Raw genomic sequence first — 19194 nt, 5'->3', positions numbered from 1 at the left:
TTTCTCCCTGATTAGATTTTAAGGAGCAAGAAACTATGAAGCAGCTGTCAAAGAGACATTCATAGAAAGCTATGATCTAGGATGAGGGTGAAAGTCAAGTTCTGCCTTGTGACAGACCCCATGCTTTTTGGTTGCTGGAGGATACCATTCATGGAAGGATATAGGACCAAAATGAAATGCAGTCAGACGTGGACATTCATTGTAGGAAAGGGATTTAAAAATCATTTGACCAGTGATTAAAAACATTTGAGATATTTAGACAAAGAAGAGGACTCTGAGGGGGAACATGATAATTATCCTCAAACCCCTGATTCTTGAACAGGTTCCTACAGGTAGGGTCATAATCAATATGCGGCAGCTACAAGAAGTGGATTTCAGCCCTATTTTTAAAAAATAACTGTTTTGCAATTAGTGCTCTGATTCTTCCCTTTTGTTCACCTCCATTAAGCATGAGAAGAGTTTCTACTGGTTCCACTTCCAAAATATATCTCTTTTCTTTCTCTGTTAGGCACCCTTGTTCAGATCCACTATTATCAGACATGGAGTACAGAGGAATCTCCTTACTGAATTCCCCACTTCTTCCCCCATCGTATTGCAATCCATTCTCTCTGCACAGCAGTTAAATGATCTTGAAATGTAAATCAGATCCTATCAGTCACCTACTAAAACTTCTTGCTGCATTTGAAAATTTGTGTTCCTTACCAGGGCTTATCAAGGTCCCTCAACTGAACTTCATCTAGTCCTACCTTTCTTCACCAACCCCTGCCCTGATCTCTGCTCCATGCACCCTGGCCTTTTCTTTCTTTTATTTTTACCATAATTGAAACGGTAGATATTTGATGGCCTTTTCTAACCAGGCTTTTCTTACCTCAGGGCATTTGCATATGCTGTTCCTGCTGTTTGAGTCCTCTTCCCCACATTGCAACTTGCTTGTTTCCTCTTGTCAATCAGGTCTCATCTCTGAAGCTAAGTGCTCAGTGAAGTGTCCCAGAACAATCCACATTCGATGTCTCAGTTTCTTCTCACCTTTATCATATTATATGGATTTTATTTTCCTTCTAATATGTTTCACTATTTGAAAGACTCTTTTTTGTTTGTTGCTTCTGTATTGTCTGCTTCACCCATTAATGTAGACTATGAAAACAGGGATTTGGTTCTGGTGTTAAGTAGATAATAAGTATTTGTTGATTGACAATAATCTGTGGGATGGGTATTTTGCAGGTAATGGAATTTAGGCTCATAAAGTTAAGTAACTTGCCCAATTAAGAAGCTGACTTGGGTTTGAAATCCAAGTTTCTCTGAGTATACAGCTTATGCCATATCAGTTGCCCCATAAGTCCTATATTGTGGAAGTTCTAGTATATAAACTAGAACTATCATGATTTGGTTTGCTGGTGTCAAAGGTAAAATTCTGAAAAGTTTAGTTTAAAGATTCAATTGATTTTTTTGTGTGATTCTAGAATCAAGCAACATCTCATTCTATAATAGAATACATTTTCCCAAGAAGCTGAGTAAAGGTGGGGGCTTTATAGATAGAAAAGTACTGAGGAAAGCAGAAACAGGGAACAAGAAACAGATTGGTTTCAAAGTTACTTTCCTTAAAGTTAAACAGGGACCCTTTTGATTGGTTGCTGTGAACTTCCATATTTCTTGGGAAAGTGGCCCATTTTGGAATTTAGTTTGATTATGTGGCAGTTAGCATGAATGACTCCATTCTGATTACTGATTTTCTAAGACCCAGCAGGAGTTCAGTCCAAAACCGTGGTCTCCTGTAAACTTTGCTTCATAAAAATTTCTGTCTGAAGTTTTTGCAACTCAGAACATAGTCAGTTTTGCATTTCAGCAACTCTTTAAAAATATATTTAGGCACTGAAATTTAACACGATTGAAATATGTATGAATTTATAGTATTAAAGAGAACAATGTCTATGTATTCAAAACATGACAAAGTCAAGAGGGTACTTTGTGTCTATAAAGCAAATTTTCAGTGCATTTACAAATTGGTAAGCACATTTCTGCAAATGCAAATATTGATTATAGTTACATTTACATAACACTATGATTTGTAAAGTGCTCTTAAGTATATTAGCTCAACTCATCTATCATTATCAAAAGTACTTCCTCATTTGTACATCAAATACAAAAGGTAGTGAAAAATCAGCAAAAGCAATCACAAACTTAGCACTTGCTTTGTTGAGAGCGGCCAGCACTTGATGAACATTGGACAGTCTGGTAAACTCTATGATGTGGACATAATTCTTAGCCCCATTTTATAGATGAGGAAATGAGGTGAACAAAGTTAGACTACTTGCTTAAGATCATACAGGTAGGAAAGGAGAGAGCTGGGATCTGAACCCCTTTTGGACTGACATGCTAATAGGCATTTGTGATGCTCTATCACAAACCAATTTAAATGAACATGTTACCTGTTTTACACTTGTAAATTATAAGATATAGATCAAGATGGTAAATTAAGCTATACTTGAAACAAATACATAGCACTTTTCAAAAAACATAATATGCTTTTAAAATTGTAGGCAAAACCATGTATTTACCATGTGTATCATGTTAGGTTTTTCTCCTAAAATTTTCCAAACTTTTAAAGATGTTTATGAATGATGTGTAGCTGTAGAAATTTTTATTGATAATTACCTCCATTGTTAGACTTTCTTCTGACTTATATAGAATTTGAAACTGGCAAGGAGAAACAAGTTCTTAAATTATAATAAATACAAAGACCCGGATAGTCATTTCATGCAGGTCCTGAACACATTGTTAAGGTAGGGACATCTTTATCATTTTCTACCCTCAATCCTATAGATTAAGGCCAGTGATGGGAGCAAGTAGGGATGGAGACCTTGGCAATACATTCACACATGTTGTTCACTGAGATTTGACAAATATTAAGCCCATGTGAATTTTTAAATGTGCTTGGTCAGTTGCTTTTTTTTTTTTTTAAAAAAAAACTGGGTTTGCTTCTTTTTTTTTATTGGTTGTTCAAAACATTACAAAGCTCATGACATATCATCTTTCATACATTTGATTCAAGTGAGTTATGAACTCCCATTTTTACCCCAAATACAAATTGCAGAATCACATCAGTTACACATCCACGTTTTTACATAATGCCATATTAGTACTGTTGTTGTTGCTATTCCTCAGTTTACTTATTCAGATGAAACAGCAGCACATGGTAGAAGTGCTTTGAGAAGAAGTATCCAAAAATTACTGACATATTATTTTATTTAAGAAAGAATTTTGTTCCATGTGCTTCATAATCTTCAAATGATTTGGGAGATTAATGTTGGATTCTTTGTTGACAACACAATCTATTTTCCAAATGGAAATTATATAAAATATCTTTTACAAATGGTTTAAATAATGAACATAAATCTTCAAGCCAATATTCCACCCCCCGCAATTTAAACTTGCAAAAAATATTAACCCTTTGAGAAATTCAGTCTTTAATAAGTAAGCCTATTCATTTCAGTGTACTGGGGTCTTAGAGTTGATAAAGAGTTTGACATAAAACACTCCTATGATTCTATTTTTTATAAACACCATTATTATTTTAAAAAATAAATCTGAAGAGATTATAATATCTTCACTTATTATTAATAAGTTTTCACTTTTTATTAATTCAGCTGGTTTATAATGGTTCTTTATTATCTGAAAGGCATTCTTTTAGTTGGAGGAAATGCACTCTGTTGCGCCCTATTTTCTGCTCTTGGCAAAGTTCCAGTGCATTGTGGAAATGCCAAACAGGAAACGTGTATTTAATATCTTTAATGTTCTTTACAACATGTAAAGAAATCACAGAAGAAAATTAAGTGCATTAGCTGTTATAAAGTTCTAGAGCCTGACAGAGTGCCCAGAGTACAGTAGGCAGTCTATGAATATTTATGGCATGAATAAAATAAAGGACACAAATAAATGATTGAATATCCCACTCTTGTTGTTGACTGCATAATATCCTATTATGTGATTATATTATAATTTATTTTACTTCATTGTTGAATATTTATATTGTTTTCAATCACTTTGCACATGAAAGAGAATAGGATAAATATCTAGGAGTAGAATTTCTGGACTATTTTAATTTTGATAGATATTACCCTCTATAGAGATTGTTCAGTTAACACCCCCAGAAACATAGGGGGGTGTCTTTATCCTCGATAATACAGCAAGTTAGATTTTTGTCAATCTTAGTGAGAATATGCTTGTATTTTTAATGTGAGTTTCTCTTTTATGAGTAAGAAAGAAAACTCTTCCACACCAGTGAATCACTAGTATTTCCTTTTCTGTGACCTGTCACTTCTTGTGCTTTGATTATTTTTCTAGTGCTTTTTTCTTAATAATTTATGTAACCATTTATATATTAGAGAAATGAACTCTGTGACTATGAGAAACATATTTCTTTTTCTTTTTGTTTTGTACTGGAGATTGGTGCGAGGGGCACTTAACCACTGAGTCACATACCCAGCCCTTTTTATTTTTTATTTTGAAACAGGGTCTCACTAAGTTGCTTAGGCTGATCTCAAACTTCTGATCCTCCTCCTCAGTCTCCTGAGTATCTGGGATTACAGGTGTGCACCACTGTGCCCCGTCAACTGTTTCTTAATTTGTCATTTGAATTGTTTTATTTTTGGCATGCAGAATTCTCTTTTCTCTTAGTTTTTTTTAAAGGTTTTCTTTCATCTTCAGAGGAGGCTTGATCAATCTGGTTTTTTTTAAATTTTTAATAAAAACTTTTTATGGTTTTGGTTTATCTGTATTTAGGCTGTTGCTTGTTGAAATTTTGAGCTAGCAGGAATACATTTAGTTGCAAGGTATGTGGTGTGGAACAACTTTAATAAATTCAGATAACTAGTCAGGTGTTCCACTATTAGTTCTTGAGTAAACCATAAAAACTATATACTTTGTTCAGTTTGCAAATTAATTGAAGATCCATCCTACACATTTAATATCTTTTATGTTCTGTATGTTTAAAAACACAGTACTTCAGTATGATTTATCCTGGACACTTTGACATGATACAGAAAGGAACATTGCATGTTCCTTGCACACCTCTGTTGTCATTGTTATCGGCCTGTTCAGGGTGCCTGACAACCAACCTGGTTTTCTAATTAATGCTTACACTTTCTGTTGCCTTCCCCCTACCTGTCAGTTTATCTATCTGAGCATTTTTCCCTTAGCATCTATCACTGCATTGGCCCAGCAGATACCATCAGTAATTCTACCTAATTAAAAAAAATTCACATAATATGCAATATTTAATGAATGATAATTAGAAATGGATTTTGATTACATCTTAAAATCACTGAGAGAACTTGTCACATCTGGAGAATTTTCAGGACCTATAAGCCTAATTAGAAGGTTAGCCTACTAATAAAAGTAACTATGAATAAAGATAGCTCATTTTAGGCAACTAGCTATATCTAGGCAGGGCTCTAGGAAAGATAAATGCATTGATAATAGTCCATCTTCTCTCCCATTAGTTTTTAAGGGCTCCATATACTTGCTCTCTGACAGTGTGCCCTTAACAAGGTGGTATCTCAAGTATACTCTAACTTAGAAGAGAAATAGAAGTAATTCTTTTTTTTTTTACATATTTTAAACTTTAACATGACCCTTTCTATTAAAGCACACAGTTGGAGCTAAGACTGTAGACCTGAAGAATGGCTGGCTATAATAAATTCATTAGCTCTTTCTCACTGCTAATTCCAAGAATATGTCCTAGCTCACATTTCTGCATACTATATATCCCAGAATTTTTCTAACTTAATGAAAGTAGTCTCAGTTTGGATCATGTTTTTGTTCTGTTTGAAAAATAGTGCTCTAGTTAATTTTAATATTTCTGTAAGTGAGATAGTGAACCAATTCTTTTTTTTTTTTGCTAATTATAATTTTCTTTTCTGCTTAATTTTTTGCTTTAATCTTAAGCAATATATAGAAAGCTAAATTACTATTGTCAGTTATGATTTCAGATTAATACTTATATTATTTTGACAAAATAATATAAGTATTAATCTGAAATCATAACTGACAAAAATAATATAAGTATTAATCTGAAATCATAACTGATCTATTTCAGACTGTCTAGAAATAGTTGTGCTTTACCATTGCTTAAAAACATGTTATCACTATCTAAACAACTGACTTATGTTAAGTCCACTACTCTTTCCATTAATTGCATAGTTGATTTTCTTTTATTGCCTAGGAATTTTGATTTAGTGACTTGTTAGTGTTTTCTTTAAGCATAAGAAAGTAGTATATTTTATCTGGTTAGTTTATATTGTGGAGTTTATGCCAAGATAGGAAAACTGAATAATATTAGTTAAAGTTGTATAGTTGGGAGAAACCTTTCATCTAAGTTTGGAATAGTGGAGTCTCCTCAACCTGGCTAGTCCCTGCTGCTTGCCAGAGAGGAATATTTAGTAGCAGCAATTTACAGAAGATTTTGGGGGTGAATGAGACTTTTTTGAACTCACTACTAAAAAAAACCCCACATTGTTCATAACAGAGGCATGGCCATTGGACTACATTTCTGCTAGTATCATTGGAAAAATATTAATTGAGCACTTCTTTGTATAAATCACATTCATAGCAACCATATTTACTTGATGGTTCATTCCATCAATGAGCAATGTCAGCGACTCCTTTATAAAGGGGAGATAAACCCATACCCTCTTCTCTTGTTTAAATGTTAGTGAAACTTGGTTATAACATGCTTTAATCAAAACTAAGGTTTATAATTCTTGTTGCTTAGAAAATAACGTAGAGGCAGTGTTGTCTTCTATTTGTGTGTGCATGTGTGTGTGGTATTGGGGGTTGAACCCAGGGCCTCACAAATGCTAGACAAGCACTTTGCCACTGAGCTACATACCCAGCCCTTCTCTTTGACTTTTTTGACTGTTCAGAGCAAATACAGCCTATGTGTGAAGCAACCAGAAGAGGAAGAAAGTCTTGCAGGGTGGGATCATTGTGCAGGATCAAGCATTTATAAAACTATGTGCCACTTGGTGCTGTGGAGGTCGTCTGTCTTTCAGCTGGGACAGAAGTGCAGTTGCACTGCTTTGTGTGAAAGACATGAACAGAGACACTGTGCACTTGGGAAAGGGAAACTGAGCAGGAATAGCATTCTAGTGAATGCTGGCACAGTCTGGGCCACGATGCAGTGGGCTATTTAAGATTCGCTTAGAGTTATTAGTATTCTTAAGACTTCAGCCTGAGTTCTTACCTAAACTGATAATTGTGTGTGTGTGTGTGTGTGTGTGTGTGTGTGTGTGTGTGTGTTGATAGTAAAAATTGTCTATTTCCAAAGGGGTTTTTGAGTATCTTCCAGCTTTGGAGAGTTTTCACCAGTCTCGTCTACTATTGTTCCTTTCCTTTGATTGTATGAAGCAAGCCAGATTGTCTGTGTCTGTATCTATCTATGTATGTATCTGTCTCTATCCAGTTTCTTTTTAGTTCCTTCTGCCTATTTTCATTAATTTAAAATAAGTGTTCTGGTGACTATCATTATGGCTTTAAATATGATCTTTGTATCTCTGTTTCTTGATTAAACAGCTCAAATAATGTCTATAAGTTTCACACTGTGAGAAATGAGGAAATTAACATATATCCTTCATTATCTCTTTTCTTCTACTTTATATTCTAATTATTGCTTGACATATTATTGATTTTCTATTGTTATGATTTGTGATGCTTGTATTCTATTTTGAAATACAAATAAATCATATAGGTTGATAAACATTACAAATAAATGATTAGAACACACAAATTATGATGTGTAAATATTTTTAGTGTATAACCATTTGAAATAAAAATGCAGTGCTGAAATATTAAAAACTTTTCAATTGGAAGACAATTTCTTAACCATTAAAATCTATCTAATGAATCTTTTAAAATTTGTTTCTAGCCTAATTCTCTTCTTCAGATTCGTAACCAGTTGCCATAGTTTCTTCTGTTCATGTTGACTTTTTCTTGGATTCCCTTCTCATTTTTTATGTAATTTTGTCTTAGGTTCAGTGAAGAATTTCTGAGCCTTTACCTATTCTGGAACATTTTATGGTGGATTCACATTTGATTTTTAGTTTAGATAGATATAAATTCTTATTTTCAAAACTCATTTAATCTTTAAAGACTGTTGTAGCATTCAGTGATGTTAATGGGAAGTCTGGTGCCAAAATGATTCTTTTTAGGAATTCTCTTTTTTTCCTCTGGAAGTTCTTGAGATTTTTCTCTTTATTCTTGACTTTTGTACTACTTTCTATGGCTGGCCATAATAAATTATACACTGAAAGTCTTAAAACAACAGAAACTCACTGTCTCCCTATCTGAAGTCAGGGTGTGGGCAGCACCAGGCTCTCCCCAGGCTCCAGGGAAGGATCTCTCTGCTTCCTGTGTTTGCTGACAGTTGTTGGCTGGCAGCTGCGTAAACCCAGTCTCTGCCTCCATTTTCACATGGCGTGCTTCCCTCTGCGTGTCTCTCTATCTCTTCTCCCCTTCTTATGAGGACACCAGCCAAATTGGATTAGGCAGATCCTAATTCAGTATGACCTCAATTCAACTTGATTATATCCACAAAGACCCTATTTCCAAATAGGGACACGTTCACAGGTATTGATGATCAGAACTTTCAGGTATGCTTTTGGGGGACGCAGTTCAACCTATAACCATATTCTAAAATGTTACCAAAACATGATCAGTGTACTTAGTAATCCACACAGTGGGCCCTTTTAGTTTGGAGATTTGCATCTGTCTTCAGCCCATGGATATTGTCTCCTGTTTTTTAAAATCATTTATTCCTTCCATTGTGTCTGCTTTTTTCTTTCTGGAACTTACACGTGTTAGGTATATAGCTTCCCGGAGTTACACTCCCAATTTCATTATCCCTTGTTTTATTTTCTCTTTTAATCTTTTATGCTTTTGTTTCACAAGATTCCTTGACTTCCTTTTCAAGATTACCAGCTTTGTTCCTATTCTTTTCTTTTCCATCTGGTTTTTGAAGTTTTTATTTGTGAATAATACACACACACACACACATACACACACACATATGTGGTGTTGGTGGTGGTGGTGCTGAGGAACTCAGGGCCCATGCACACTAGGCAAGTGCTGTAACATTGAGCTATATCCCCAACATTTTTTATTTTATTTTGAGACAGGGTCTCACAAATTTTCCAGGCTAGCTTTGAACTTGCAGTCCTCCTACCTCAGACTTCTGAGCTGGGATTATAGGCATGCTCCACTTTGCCCAGTTATGCAATCATATTCTAATTGCCAAGATGTCATTTGTCTGATATTTTGGAAGTAGTATGTGATAAGATTTTTCTGAGGACAGTTATTAGAACTATGTAAATATTTTTTTTTTCTCTCCTTGAATCATCTCTGTTTTACCTGTGGTCAATTAGTTATTCTAATTAGTTACACATGAGAGTAGAATGCATTTGACACATTACATATAAATGGAGTGTAACTTCTTATTCTTCTAGTTGTGCATGTTGTAGAATCACACCATTCATGCAATCATGTATGCACATAGGGTTGTAATATTTGATTAATTCTATTATTATTTCTACCCCATATACCTTCTCCCACTTCCCTTCTCTCTATATAATCCAAAGTACCTCTATTCTTCCCTACCACCCCTCTATTGTGGGTTAGCATCCACATATGGTTTTTTAGGATTGGCTTTTTTCACTTAGCATGATGTTACCCAGTTCCATTCATTTACTGGGAAATGTCATAATTTGTTCTTCTTTAAGGCTGAGTAATATTTCATTGTATAAATGTACCATATTTTTTTTATCCATTCATCTGTTGAAGGGCACCTAAGCTGGTTTCATAGTTTAGCTATTGTGAGTTGAACTGCTATAAACATTGATGTGGTTGCGTCACTGTAATATAATGATTTTAAGTCCTTTGGGTATAAACCGAGGAGTGGGATAACTGGGTCAAATGGTAGTTTTACTCCAAGTTCCTCAGAGAGGAATCTCCATACTGCTTTCCATAGTGGTTGCACCAATTTGCAGTCTCACCAGTAGTGTATGATTGTACCTTTCCCCCCGCATCCTTGCCAACATTTATTGTTGTTTGTATTCTTAATAGTTGCCATTCTGACTGGAGTAAGATGTTTCCTTATGGTCCATGGTGGTGTGTTCATAATTGTGGAGGTCTGTAATGATTGGCATGGCTGGCTGGCCATGTTTCTCTCAGAATCCTTGCATAAGTGATGGAACTGACCTGGAGTTCTATGGAAGGGCTGAAAAATCATATGCAGACTTTCCCTTAGGGTGTGTGTGTGTGTGTGTGTGTGTATGTGTTTGTGTGTGTGTGTGTGTGTGTGTGTGTGTGTAGCCAAAAATAGGCTGAACATCCCAGCAAGTGTTAAAATAAGGGAGCTTTGCTGGGAGTTGGAGTCTTCAACGTATTTTCTCTCTGTTGGACCTGCCTTTTCTCTTTTCCTCCTATCTCCCCCATATCTGATGATCTTTGGAGTTACTTCAATCTCTGTTCTGCTCCTTGGTCAAGTCCTAGCACCTTTGTTAGGTGTTCTAATTTCCTGAAAGAACATTGCTCCATTTCTCCAAATGTATCCTCTGGGTAAAAACGGCTGCTGCCAACTTCTGTATTTCTGCTAATCACTGGATGAGGGCCTTACCTTCCTTGCCTTTCAAGTGTGATTCTTTGATGAGTTGCCCAGATGACACTGTCTTCCTGAGACACCTCGTATGGGTTGACTCTGCCCCTAGGAAGATCTGTTCTAACTCAGTGCTCTTGAGGGACAGCTCCCGTTCCTGTTTCTCTGATGGAGCAATGCCATTCTCATTCTGTCTTTCGAAATGCCTCAACATTTCCTTTTCCTTGTGGCAAGCATGCTCATTTTCCAGTGTTATTGTGATATAAGTCTGCGAAATGCAAATTTCAGGGGATCTTGGGGAAAAAAAACAGTTACTATGGGTCATCTTCCAATATAGATTTTTTAAATGGTTTTCTTTATTTCTACTGTCAGATGTATCACATGCAATTTTGTGTGCATATGTATGTGTGTGTGTGTGCACAAACACACACACAGACACATACCAATTAAGTTAATGAATGAATTGGCAGAATTTTACCATGCGTTTTCTGTCTGCTGTCTTATTTCCTTTGGCATCTGGAAAGAAAAAAACTCTCCATGGCTTTTATATAATGTTTTCCTGTGTTGATACTGTATGAAGTGTGTTTTAAAGATTAATCACTGGGAAATCTAATAAATTCTTGAATGTTTAATGGACCCACTTTACTCACTGGTTTGAAGAATTGAAATATTTTTAGGTTAAAAGCTGTTGTAGTTATTTAAAATGATTTAATAGTAGAGTTTAAGAATTTGCTATTTTTCTTTTTTATGTGTTTTATGTTCATGTAAGTATGGGGATAGTTTATAAGAGGCTTTAGTCAAATTAAGAGGAAACTATTTGAAATCTTTCTTTTACAGCAAAAAATCGTGGGATTGCCATTCCAGTGGATTTGGACAGCCAAGTCAATACTCTTTTCATGAAGAGTCATTCAAATATGGTGCAGAGAGCAGCCATGGGTTGGAGACTCTCAGCTCGTTCTGGACCACGCTTTAAGGAAGCTCTTGGAGGACCTGCTTGGGATTATAGAAATATTATTGAAAAGTTACAGGTACAATGAGAATATGAAGTGACATTAATATTTTATAAATTATAATTTTTTAAAGATGAATTTCACAAAGAAGGTATGGTTGAAAATATTCTATTCTTTTGGGGACTAGGTTTTATTTTACAACTCTCTACCACACTACCCTTTTAAATGCATAACTTTCAGGTAAAAGCTGTGAGTTATTTTTTAGTGACTGTACAGTATTTAATATGTTCTAATATTGTAGTAGTGAGTAGTGATTCTTTTTTTTTTTTTTTTCGTACCAGGGATTGAACTCAGAGGCACTCTACCACTGAGTCATATCCCCAGCCCTATTTTATATTTTTATTTAGAGACAGGGTCTCACTGAGTTGCTTTTGTTGAGGCTGGCTTTGAACTTGCGATCCTCCTGTTTCAGCCTCCCAAGCTGCTGGGATTACCAGCATGCACCACCACACCAGCTGAATAGAGATTCTTAATATCAGAATAATAACCATAATGCCAGTACTAAAATTGGTAAAATAGTTGACCATATAGATTTATATAATAAATTAAATATCCATAACCTTGCTTCAATTTCTCTCTATTATTTTATAACCTTTTGGGCAGAATGATCCAAGCACCTTTATTCACAAATTACTTGCTTAGAGTCTCACTCATGCTTTTGGTCTGGACATTCTGGGATATTAAATGAAAGACATAATGTATTAGTTTGCCAGGACTGCTCTAACAAAAAACAAAAACAAAAACCATAGGTAGGGTGGCTCGAACAACAGAAACTTATTTTCTCACTGTTCTATAGGCTAGAGGTTCATGATCAAGGTTCCAGTAGGCTTGGTTTCTTCTGAGACTTCTCTCCTTAAATTATAAATGACTAATTTCTCACTAGGTCCTCACATGGTTTTCCCTCTGCACATGTGCACATTTGTGCCCCAATTTCTTCTTGTTATAAGGACATCAATCATATGTATCCTTATAACCAATCATATGTATCCTTATAACATGTATCCTTGGATTAAGTCCCACTTATATAAATTCATTTTATCTTAATTACCTTTTAAAAGGCCCTATCTCCAAATAATGCCACATTCTGTGGTACTATGAGAGCGGACCTCAACATATGAATTTGGGGGTGATGATTAGGTCATCAGGGTGAAAACTCTATAAATAAGATTTGGTGCCCTCATAAAATAGGCCCAGGGAAACTCATTTGGCCCTTCTCCCCTGTGAGAACCCAGCAAGATAGCACTCTTGGTGAACCAGGAGGTGGGCCTTCATGGGATGCCAAATCTGCTGGTGCCTTGCTCTTAGATTTCCCAGACCTCAAGATTATGAAAAATAATTTCTATAATTTTTAAGCATCCAGTTTATAGTATTTTGTTATAGCAGCCTGAATAAACTAAAACACACGATAAAGCATTTGGATTTTGTTCTGAGTAATGGCAGGTTAAGAGATTTTTAGCAGAGGACAGACATGACTAGTGTATATTTAAAGAGATCTCTGTGGATTTTGGGTGGTGTTTATAGAATCCAGACATGGAAACAATGAGTTTAGTAAGGTAGTTTGACATTAATTCAAGCAAAAGGTGATGATGGCTTGGTTTAAGAAGGAATTGGGGGAATTTTAAGTTTGAGATGCCTATTTAGATACTTTAGTGGTTGAGTCAAGAGAGATAATTAGATGTACAAGTCTGGATTGGTGCGGGATGATGTTCATACTGGAAATATAAATGTGGTGTTGCAACTGATACATGATATCAAAATCATAGAGTTGGATGAGATCTCTCAGAAGAAAATGTAGTCATAGAAGACCAGGAGCTACCAGGGATTGACAAAGGAAAGGTCAGGACAGGACACAGGTGGGAAATAAATTGCAGTGACACAGAGGCCAAGAGAGAAGACATTTCAGAGTAGGAACCAGTACATAAGAGACTTTAGCAGTGACTCGGTTAGATGAGGACTGTGGAGTAAGGAACCAGTGATTGTAACCACAGGTGATGATCATGGAGCACTGGTGTGCAGTCACAGTGATTACTAACATGTGAAATGAGTCAGAGGCCAGCAAATTCTAGCCACTTCCTTTTAATCCCCCCAGCAAGCCCATGTGATCACTAGTATCATTCTCCCAAGTTTTCACATGGGGAGAGTGACTCAGATTACATAGTTGGTCCAGGATCAAAATCAGAAGTAAAGATAAAATTTATAACATAATAGCCTGAGCACCACTCATTCACTAAATGAAATAAAGAGAGGAGAAAAAAATCCCTAGGTGTATTTCAGGTACACTTCACTAAATATGATCACATATAATAAGCATGCGCTCTTCTCACCTTTATGTAATCTCTGGTTTTCCCCTTGATGTATGGACTTCCTGCTAGTCACCTTTAACTGATGTCAGGAATTTCTCAGAAAGCTGATTTAGAATAGTAAGTAGAAATAATCACTTTTGCTGAAAGGTCAAGAAAGACTTAAAGATAAGTCAGCTCCTGAAATCTGGCCATAAGAAATCCAGAGGGTGGTGGCCGCATCTGAGTTTCTGTAGCTGAGAGTAACAAGAAGCAGTTTTCTGCTTAACAAAATGTGCCATAGCTGTGGGTGGATAAATTGTTGCTTATGTGAGAAGATTTTTTTTTTTTGTTTTGTTTCCTAATGTAGCTTAAAAATAAAAAGGAGATGCTTTAACCATTAAAGAATGTTCAGGAAATTATAACCGCTTATAGTTTATTTAGAAACACATCAGTTAGGATGTTTCCAGCTTAAATATCACAGTGTTCAAATAAAATGGCTTAAACAATAATGACTGTCATTTCATGCAGCAGGAAGCCTGTGTGGCTTTCCCTGAGAGGGCTAATTCAGCAGTGGATAGGCCATGTCTGCTGGCTTTTGGTTTAAAGCTGATCTCCCAAGGCCACATGAGGGCTGGCTCCCTTGGAATCACACCTTTAAGCTCCCTGGAGAACAGTAGATGGTTTCAAAAGATTCTTCCAGCTCCCAGCACATCTGCAGACTTCACCTGACGTCTCATTGGCTGGGACTGTGTCGTATAATCAGGCTAAGGTCAGCTGCTAGAGCCGCAGGTGGACTAGCTTAATCTAATCAACTTTGACCCAGAGCTGAGGGGTTCATCTCCTTAAGAATGTTGCTGCCAGATTCAGAAACAATATTCAGATTCTTGTAGCAAGAAAGGGGTGACAATAGGCCGTGGGGTAGGTGATCATTAGGGTGTATTGATAAACATAATTTGAAATACTATTGAATGTCATTGAACCCTTGTACTATTATGCTTCAAATAATATATCAGTGGATTTTTCCATTGGAAGAAATGGTTAGTTCTAGATGACCAATGACACATCTTTTTTTTTTTTTAGCTGTACCCCAAATAGGCCTCCAATTTATTCCAATTTTTCATGATTCCTTTACAGTCCTAGACATTGCATGGCCTGTACAATGGCTTTAGTGAGTTTTATTCTTGTGTGTATATTCTTTAAAATCTTATGGTTACCCACCCTTTCTTTGTCTTATAAGTGAAAACAAAAACAAAACAAAACAAAAAACCCAGAGGCCCAGGCAGTACTTATACATAAAACCAGACTAGACTGATAGCACAGACATTTGGTGCCATAGGAGATAGGGTCCATCTACTCTGACATTCCTGGTTAGAATTCCTAGGCTTGCTATGTCTTTGAAAGATGAAGTCTGACTTAGTCTTCCGATGGGTTCTCTTGTGCTTTGTGTCTTAGGATGTTGTGGCCTCCTTGGAACAACAGTTCAGCCCAATGACGCAGGCTGAATTCTCAGTGTTGGTTGATGTATTGTACAGTCCAGAACTGCTGTTCCCTGAAGGAAGTGATGCAAGAATCAGATGTGGCACGTTCATGTCCAAGTAAGTGGATTGGGTCTGAGATTCTGCTTGTTTCCCAAAGTGCGAAGGCCTCTAACATCTCTGCTTTTTACTTATGACAATCTATAAAGCATGTGCAGGGTCTAAAAATCCATGTCAAAATATGCTTTCCAAATAATTAAATTGGGTCATTTGAAGTTTTATTTTGGTGATGGCCAATTTATTCTATTGTCCTAAAATGTACTACAAATGAAGTGTTTCATTATTGGGCACAAAATATCACACAAAATAATATTTTGGTTCTAATTCCTTCCTATGTAGTGCAAACTTTTAAAAGATTCTTGTTTAAAGTCATTAATTTTCAGAGAGGGAAAGGAAGAGGAATTAACATTTATTGAGTTGTTACTGTGTGTGCAATTATTAATTATTATTTTATGTTGTCAGCATAAACACCTTGAGAGATTGGGAGGTCAGCCTGTTTCAGAAGTCAGTAAGTTGAGGCGTAGGTATGCTTTAGGTAAATGAGCCATTAAGTGTTAGTCTCAATACTTAGTCATGCCTATCATGATCCTCATCTGCAACTCTTCCATTTACTTCTTTATCTCAGCATTATTGAGGTCTTATCATAAAGCCCCTATGTTTACCCTAGACTATTCTTTTCTTAATGCTAAGTGGAAAACTCTCAGGGAGAATCTGCATGTATAAGCAGGTGTGAGAAAAAGCCTGGCTCCTGAAAGAAGAGTTACAGTCACATTACTGAATGATTTGCATTTCATTGCACATAGACTCATGATGCCCAGTCAACCAGGTGAAGTGGCTGATGTCTGTAATTCCAGCAACTCACAAAGCAGGGGCAGGAGGATTGCAAGTTCAAGGCCAGCCCCAGCAATTTAGTAAGACCCTCAGAAACTTAGCAAGACCCTGTCTCAAAATAAAAAGTAAAAAGGCCTGGGGATGTAGCTCAGGAGTAGAGCATCCTGGGTTTAATTTCCAGGACAAAATAATAATAATAATAATAATGAGTTGGCCAGTCAGTTGCATGGTCTTCTGAAGAGAGTATATGGGTAGAAAGTCAGTTGGATCAAGTGACCAAGTACCTTGAACATTTTCCATATTATGTGTGGTTAAGGATATTGCTGAGAAAGATCTAGAAACCTTCTCCATTGACTTGTCATACTGAGGTAGAAATGGAAGAACTTGGGACACAAAAAGTGTGTTCCTTTTTTAACAAGTTCCGGTTGGGACTTTGAGAAAGCAAATAGGAATGTGATGAGAAGAACTGACTCTAGGGAGCATGTTGAATGCTACAGGTGGTCAGAATTAAGGACTCTCAGCTCTAGACTCACTATATCTTAGGGGGCTGGAGAACGTGTTCATCTGGAGAATTGCCAGTCTTCTAGTAAGTACCTTTAAGTGAGGAGGTTCAGAGTGTCTGCAAAAGTGATGACTGCTGAGAACATAGAAAGCAAATTCTAGGTAGAAGTATTGCCTAGTAATTCAATATAAAAACATGGTCTTAAAAATACCCTTCACCTCTTATGAACATGTGTCCATATATTAAAAAGTAGGTTGTCCTGCAATCTGTACACGTGGAAATATAAGAATTCATACACCATTTGAATCAAGTGTATGATATGTCAAGATCATTGTATTGTCTTGAGCAACTAATAAAAAAAATGTAGGTTGTAAACTTGAGAACTTCAGCTCTGGTTAATTAATATCATACTATAGCTATAGAGTACGAATTTGACACCCTGGACCAGGGGTTCCAGAAGGCCCTCAAGCTAAATAGATCATGTTGCTCATTTCTGAGTTAAGAAGGGGCCTTATATTGCTATGCATAGTGCTCTAGTAAAACCAGGTTGGGGAATGTAAGTTTGGGCCAAGGCCTAAGTGGACCTTTCTACTTTAAGTGAGTATAATTCTTGAAATCTGTTGAATCAACAGGGGAAACTCTGGCACTCGGCTAAATAGGTCCTGTTTCCATTTTTGTAGAGTTTTAAGTCCATTAGTGTATTGCCTGTGAGCTTCTTTCATGCCACAATGCAGAGTCAATTGGTTGTCACAGAGATTATATGTCCTGCAAAACCTAAAATACTTACTATCTAATTCTTTAGATAAAAAGTTTATTGACTTCCTTGTCAAGAACTAGGGTGTTGATAGTAGCAGCTACTTGGCACAGGTGGCTATTTAAATTAAAATTTAAGTTAATTAAAATAAAATGAAAATTTACTCCCTTAGTCTCATTTGTCCCATTTCTAGTGCCCAGTGGCCGTGTGTGGCTAATGGGTATCAAACTGACAGCAGAGAGAGAGAAAATTTCTATTATCACAGAGTGTTACATAGCAATGGTCTAGAACCTGAAGGTATAGGTACAGGAGAAAGTGATATAAAGAAACTCAGGAGATCAAATAAATATTGCCCTGTTGTGAAGATGGAGGCTCCAATAGGTAAACTAACAACAGAGGAGCACAAGGGATGTGATAATGGGAACATATTGTAGACCCTGCACCCAGAGGGAGGAAAAGGAAATTGTACTTACTTTAGTGGGTAGTGAAGAGAGTTTTGTGTTATCACAACTGTATTACTGCCAGCAGCTCATGAATATCTGTTTTCTGGTCTAATGCTTATTCTGACCCCCTCTAACTCTGTGAAGGCTAACAGTTTTGTTTTCAAGAAGATTTAACAAAATTAGAACTCAGTTTAGTTAGTACCATGCAAGTGACTGTAAATTTCTGTTCGGAGTGCTCTGGTGAAGCTTAGTTGGAAATGTAAAGTTTGGGCCAAAGTCTAAGTGGGCCTTTCTTTACTAAAATGAATCTGTTTCTTGGACCCATTGACTCAAAAGGATCTCTAGGAGGATCTGAGAAGAGAACTGAGGAAAGGGCTTAAATTCTACTTAGTCACATAGAATGAGAATGAAGAGAAAAGGTCAATGTGGGTGTTCACCTGAAAGGTAGCTGGTTTTTGTCTATTCAGTTCAGCAATCGCCTCTCCCTTGTGAAGGAGAACCTCACTGTTTTTTTGAATTATGGGATCTAATCCATTTGTGGATTTTTAAATTGACACAGGTAGAGGTAACCAGCCAATTTTAAAAAATGAAAAAAATATAAAGTATCAAAGTACATTTCACAGTAAGGAGAAATTTGTGTTGACTGGTACTCACACACACGTTCTTATATACTGGGTTGTGAAATGTATTTACTACTTTGATCATAGAAGAAATATTTGAAAGTCACTTATCCTATCCAACCAAACATCATGTGATACATTAATCCCTCTTACAAATTCCTAAGAAGTGAGAATTCAACCTTACGGTTAGTATTTTCAGTGTGATAACTGAATTAAATATTTTACCTGAGGAAGATTTAAAGAAAATGTAAATACTTAGCCTGAGAGGGAGAAAATAATTTATGACATTCGCAAAAATTATTTTCATGTATTCAAAGACTATCATGTGGAAGAAAACTAAAGAGAGAAAGTTTCAGAGAAGCAGGCTTTGCTTTTCTTGTAAGGAGAACTTTTGAACAGTTATTCTTTCCGACCACATGAAAACACACCACCTTGTCTGAAAGAAATCACTGTTACCTTCATTGTGTGCTGCCCCTTCAGTGTAAGCACGTATCATTTCAAAGTATTGCCATCCACATATCACCCAGTCTATTCATTTTGGGGTTCTACAATTCACTCTTCTTCCTGGTCTT

At 36.3% G+C, this 19194-nt stretch overlaps 1 protein-coding gene across 2 annotated transcripts in view; it reads left to right on the top strand.

The window, feature by feature from the left end:
* The window catches only part of Itpr2 (inositol 1,4,5-trisphosphate receptor type 2), a 474501-nt gene that overhangs the window by 240147 nt on the left and 215160 nt on the right, over positions 1-19194 (top strand). For both annotated transcript variants that reach the window (XM_077109287.1, XM_076854229.2), the window contains 2 exons: positions 11483-11673; positions 15390-15532. In XM_077109287.1, the coding sequence (XP_076965402.1) occupies positions 11483-11673; positions 15390-15532 (334 nt within the window). The remainder of the gene's footprint in view (positions 1-11482; positions 11674-15389; positions 15533-19194) is intronic.

The sequence above is a fragment of the Callospermophilus lateralis genome, chromosome 4, assembly GCF_048772815.1.
Source record: "Callospermophilus lateralis isolate mCalLat2 chromosome 4, mCalLat2.hap1, whole genome shotgun sequence".
In the NCBI taxonomy this organism is placed as follows: Eukaryota; Metazoa; Chordata; class Mammalia; order Rodentia; family Sciuridae; genus Callospermophilus; species Callospermophilus lateralis.
The sequence above is the reverse complement of the archived record's forward strand: the minus strand, read 5'-3'. Positions and strand labels throughout refer to the sequence as shown.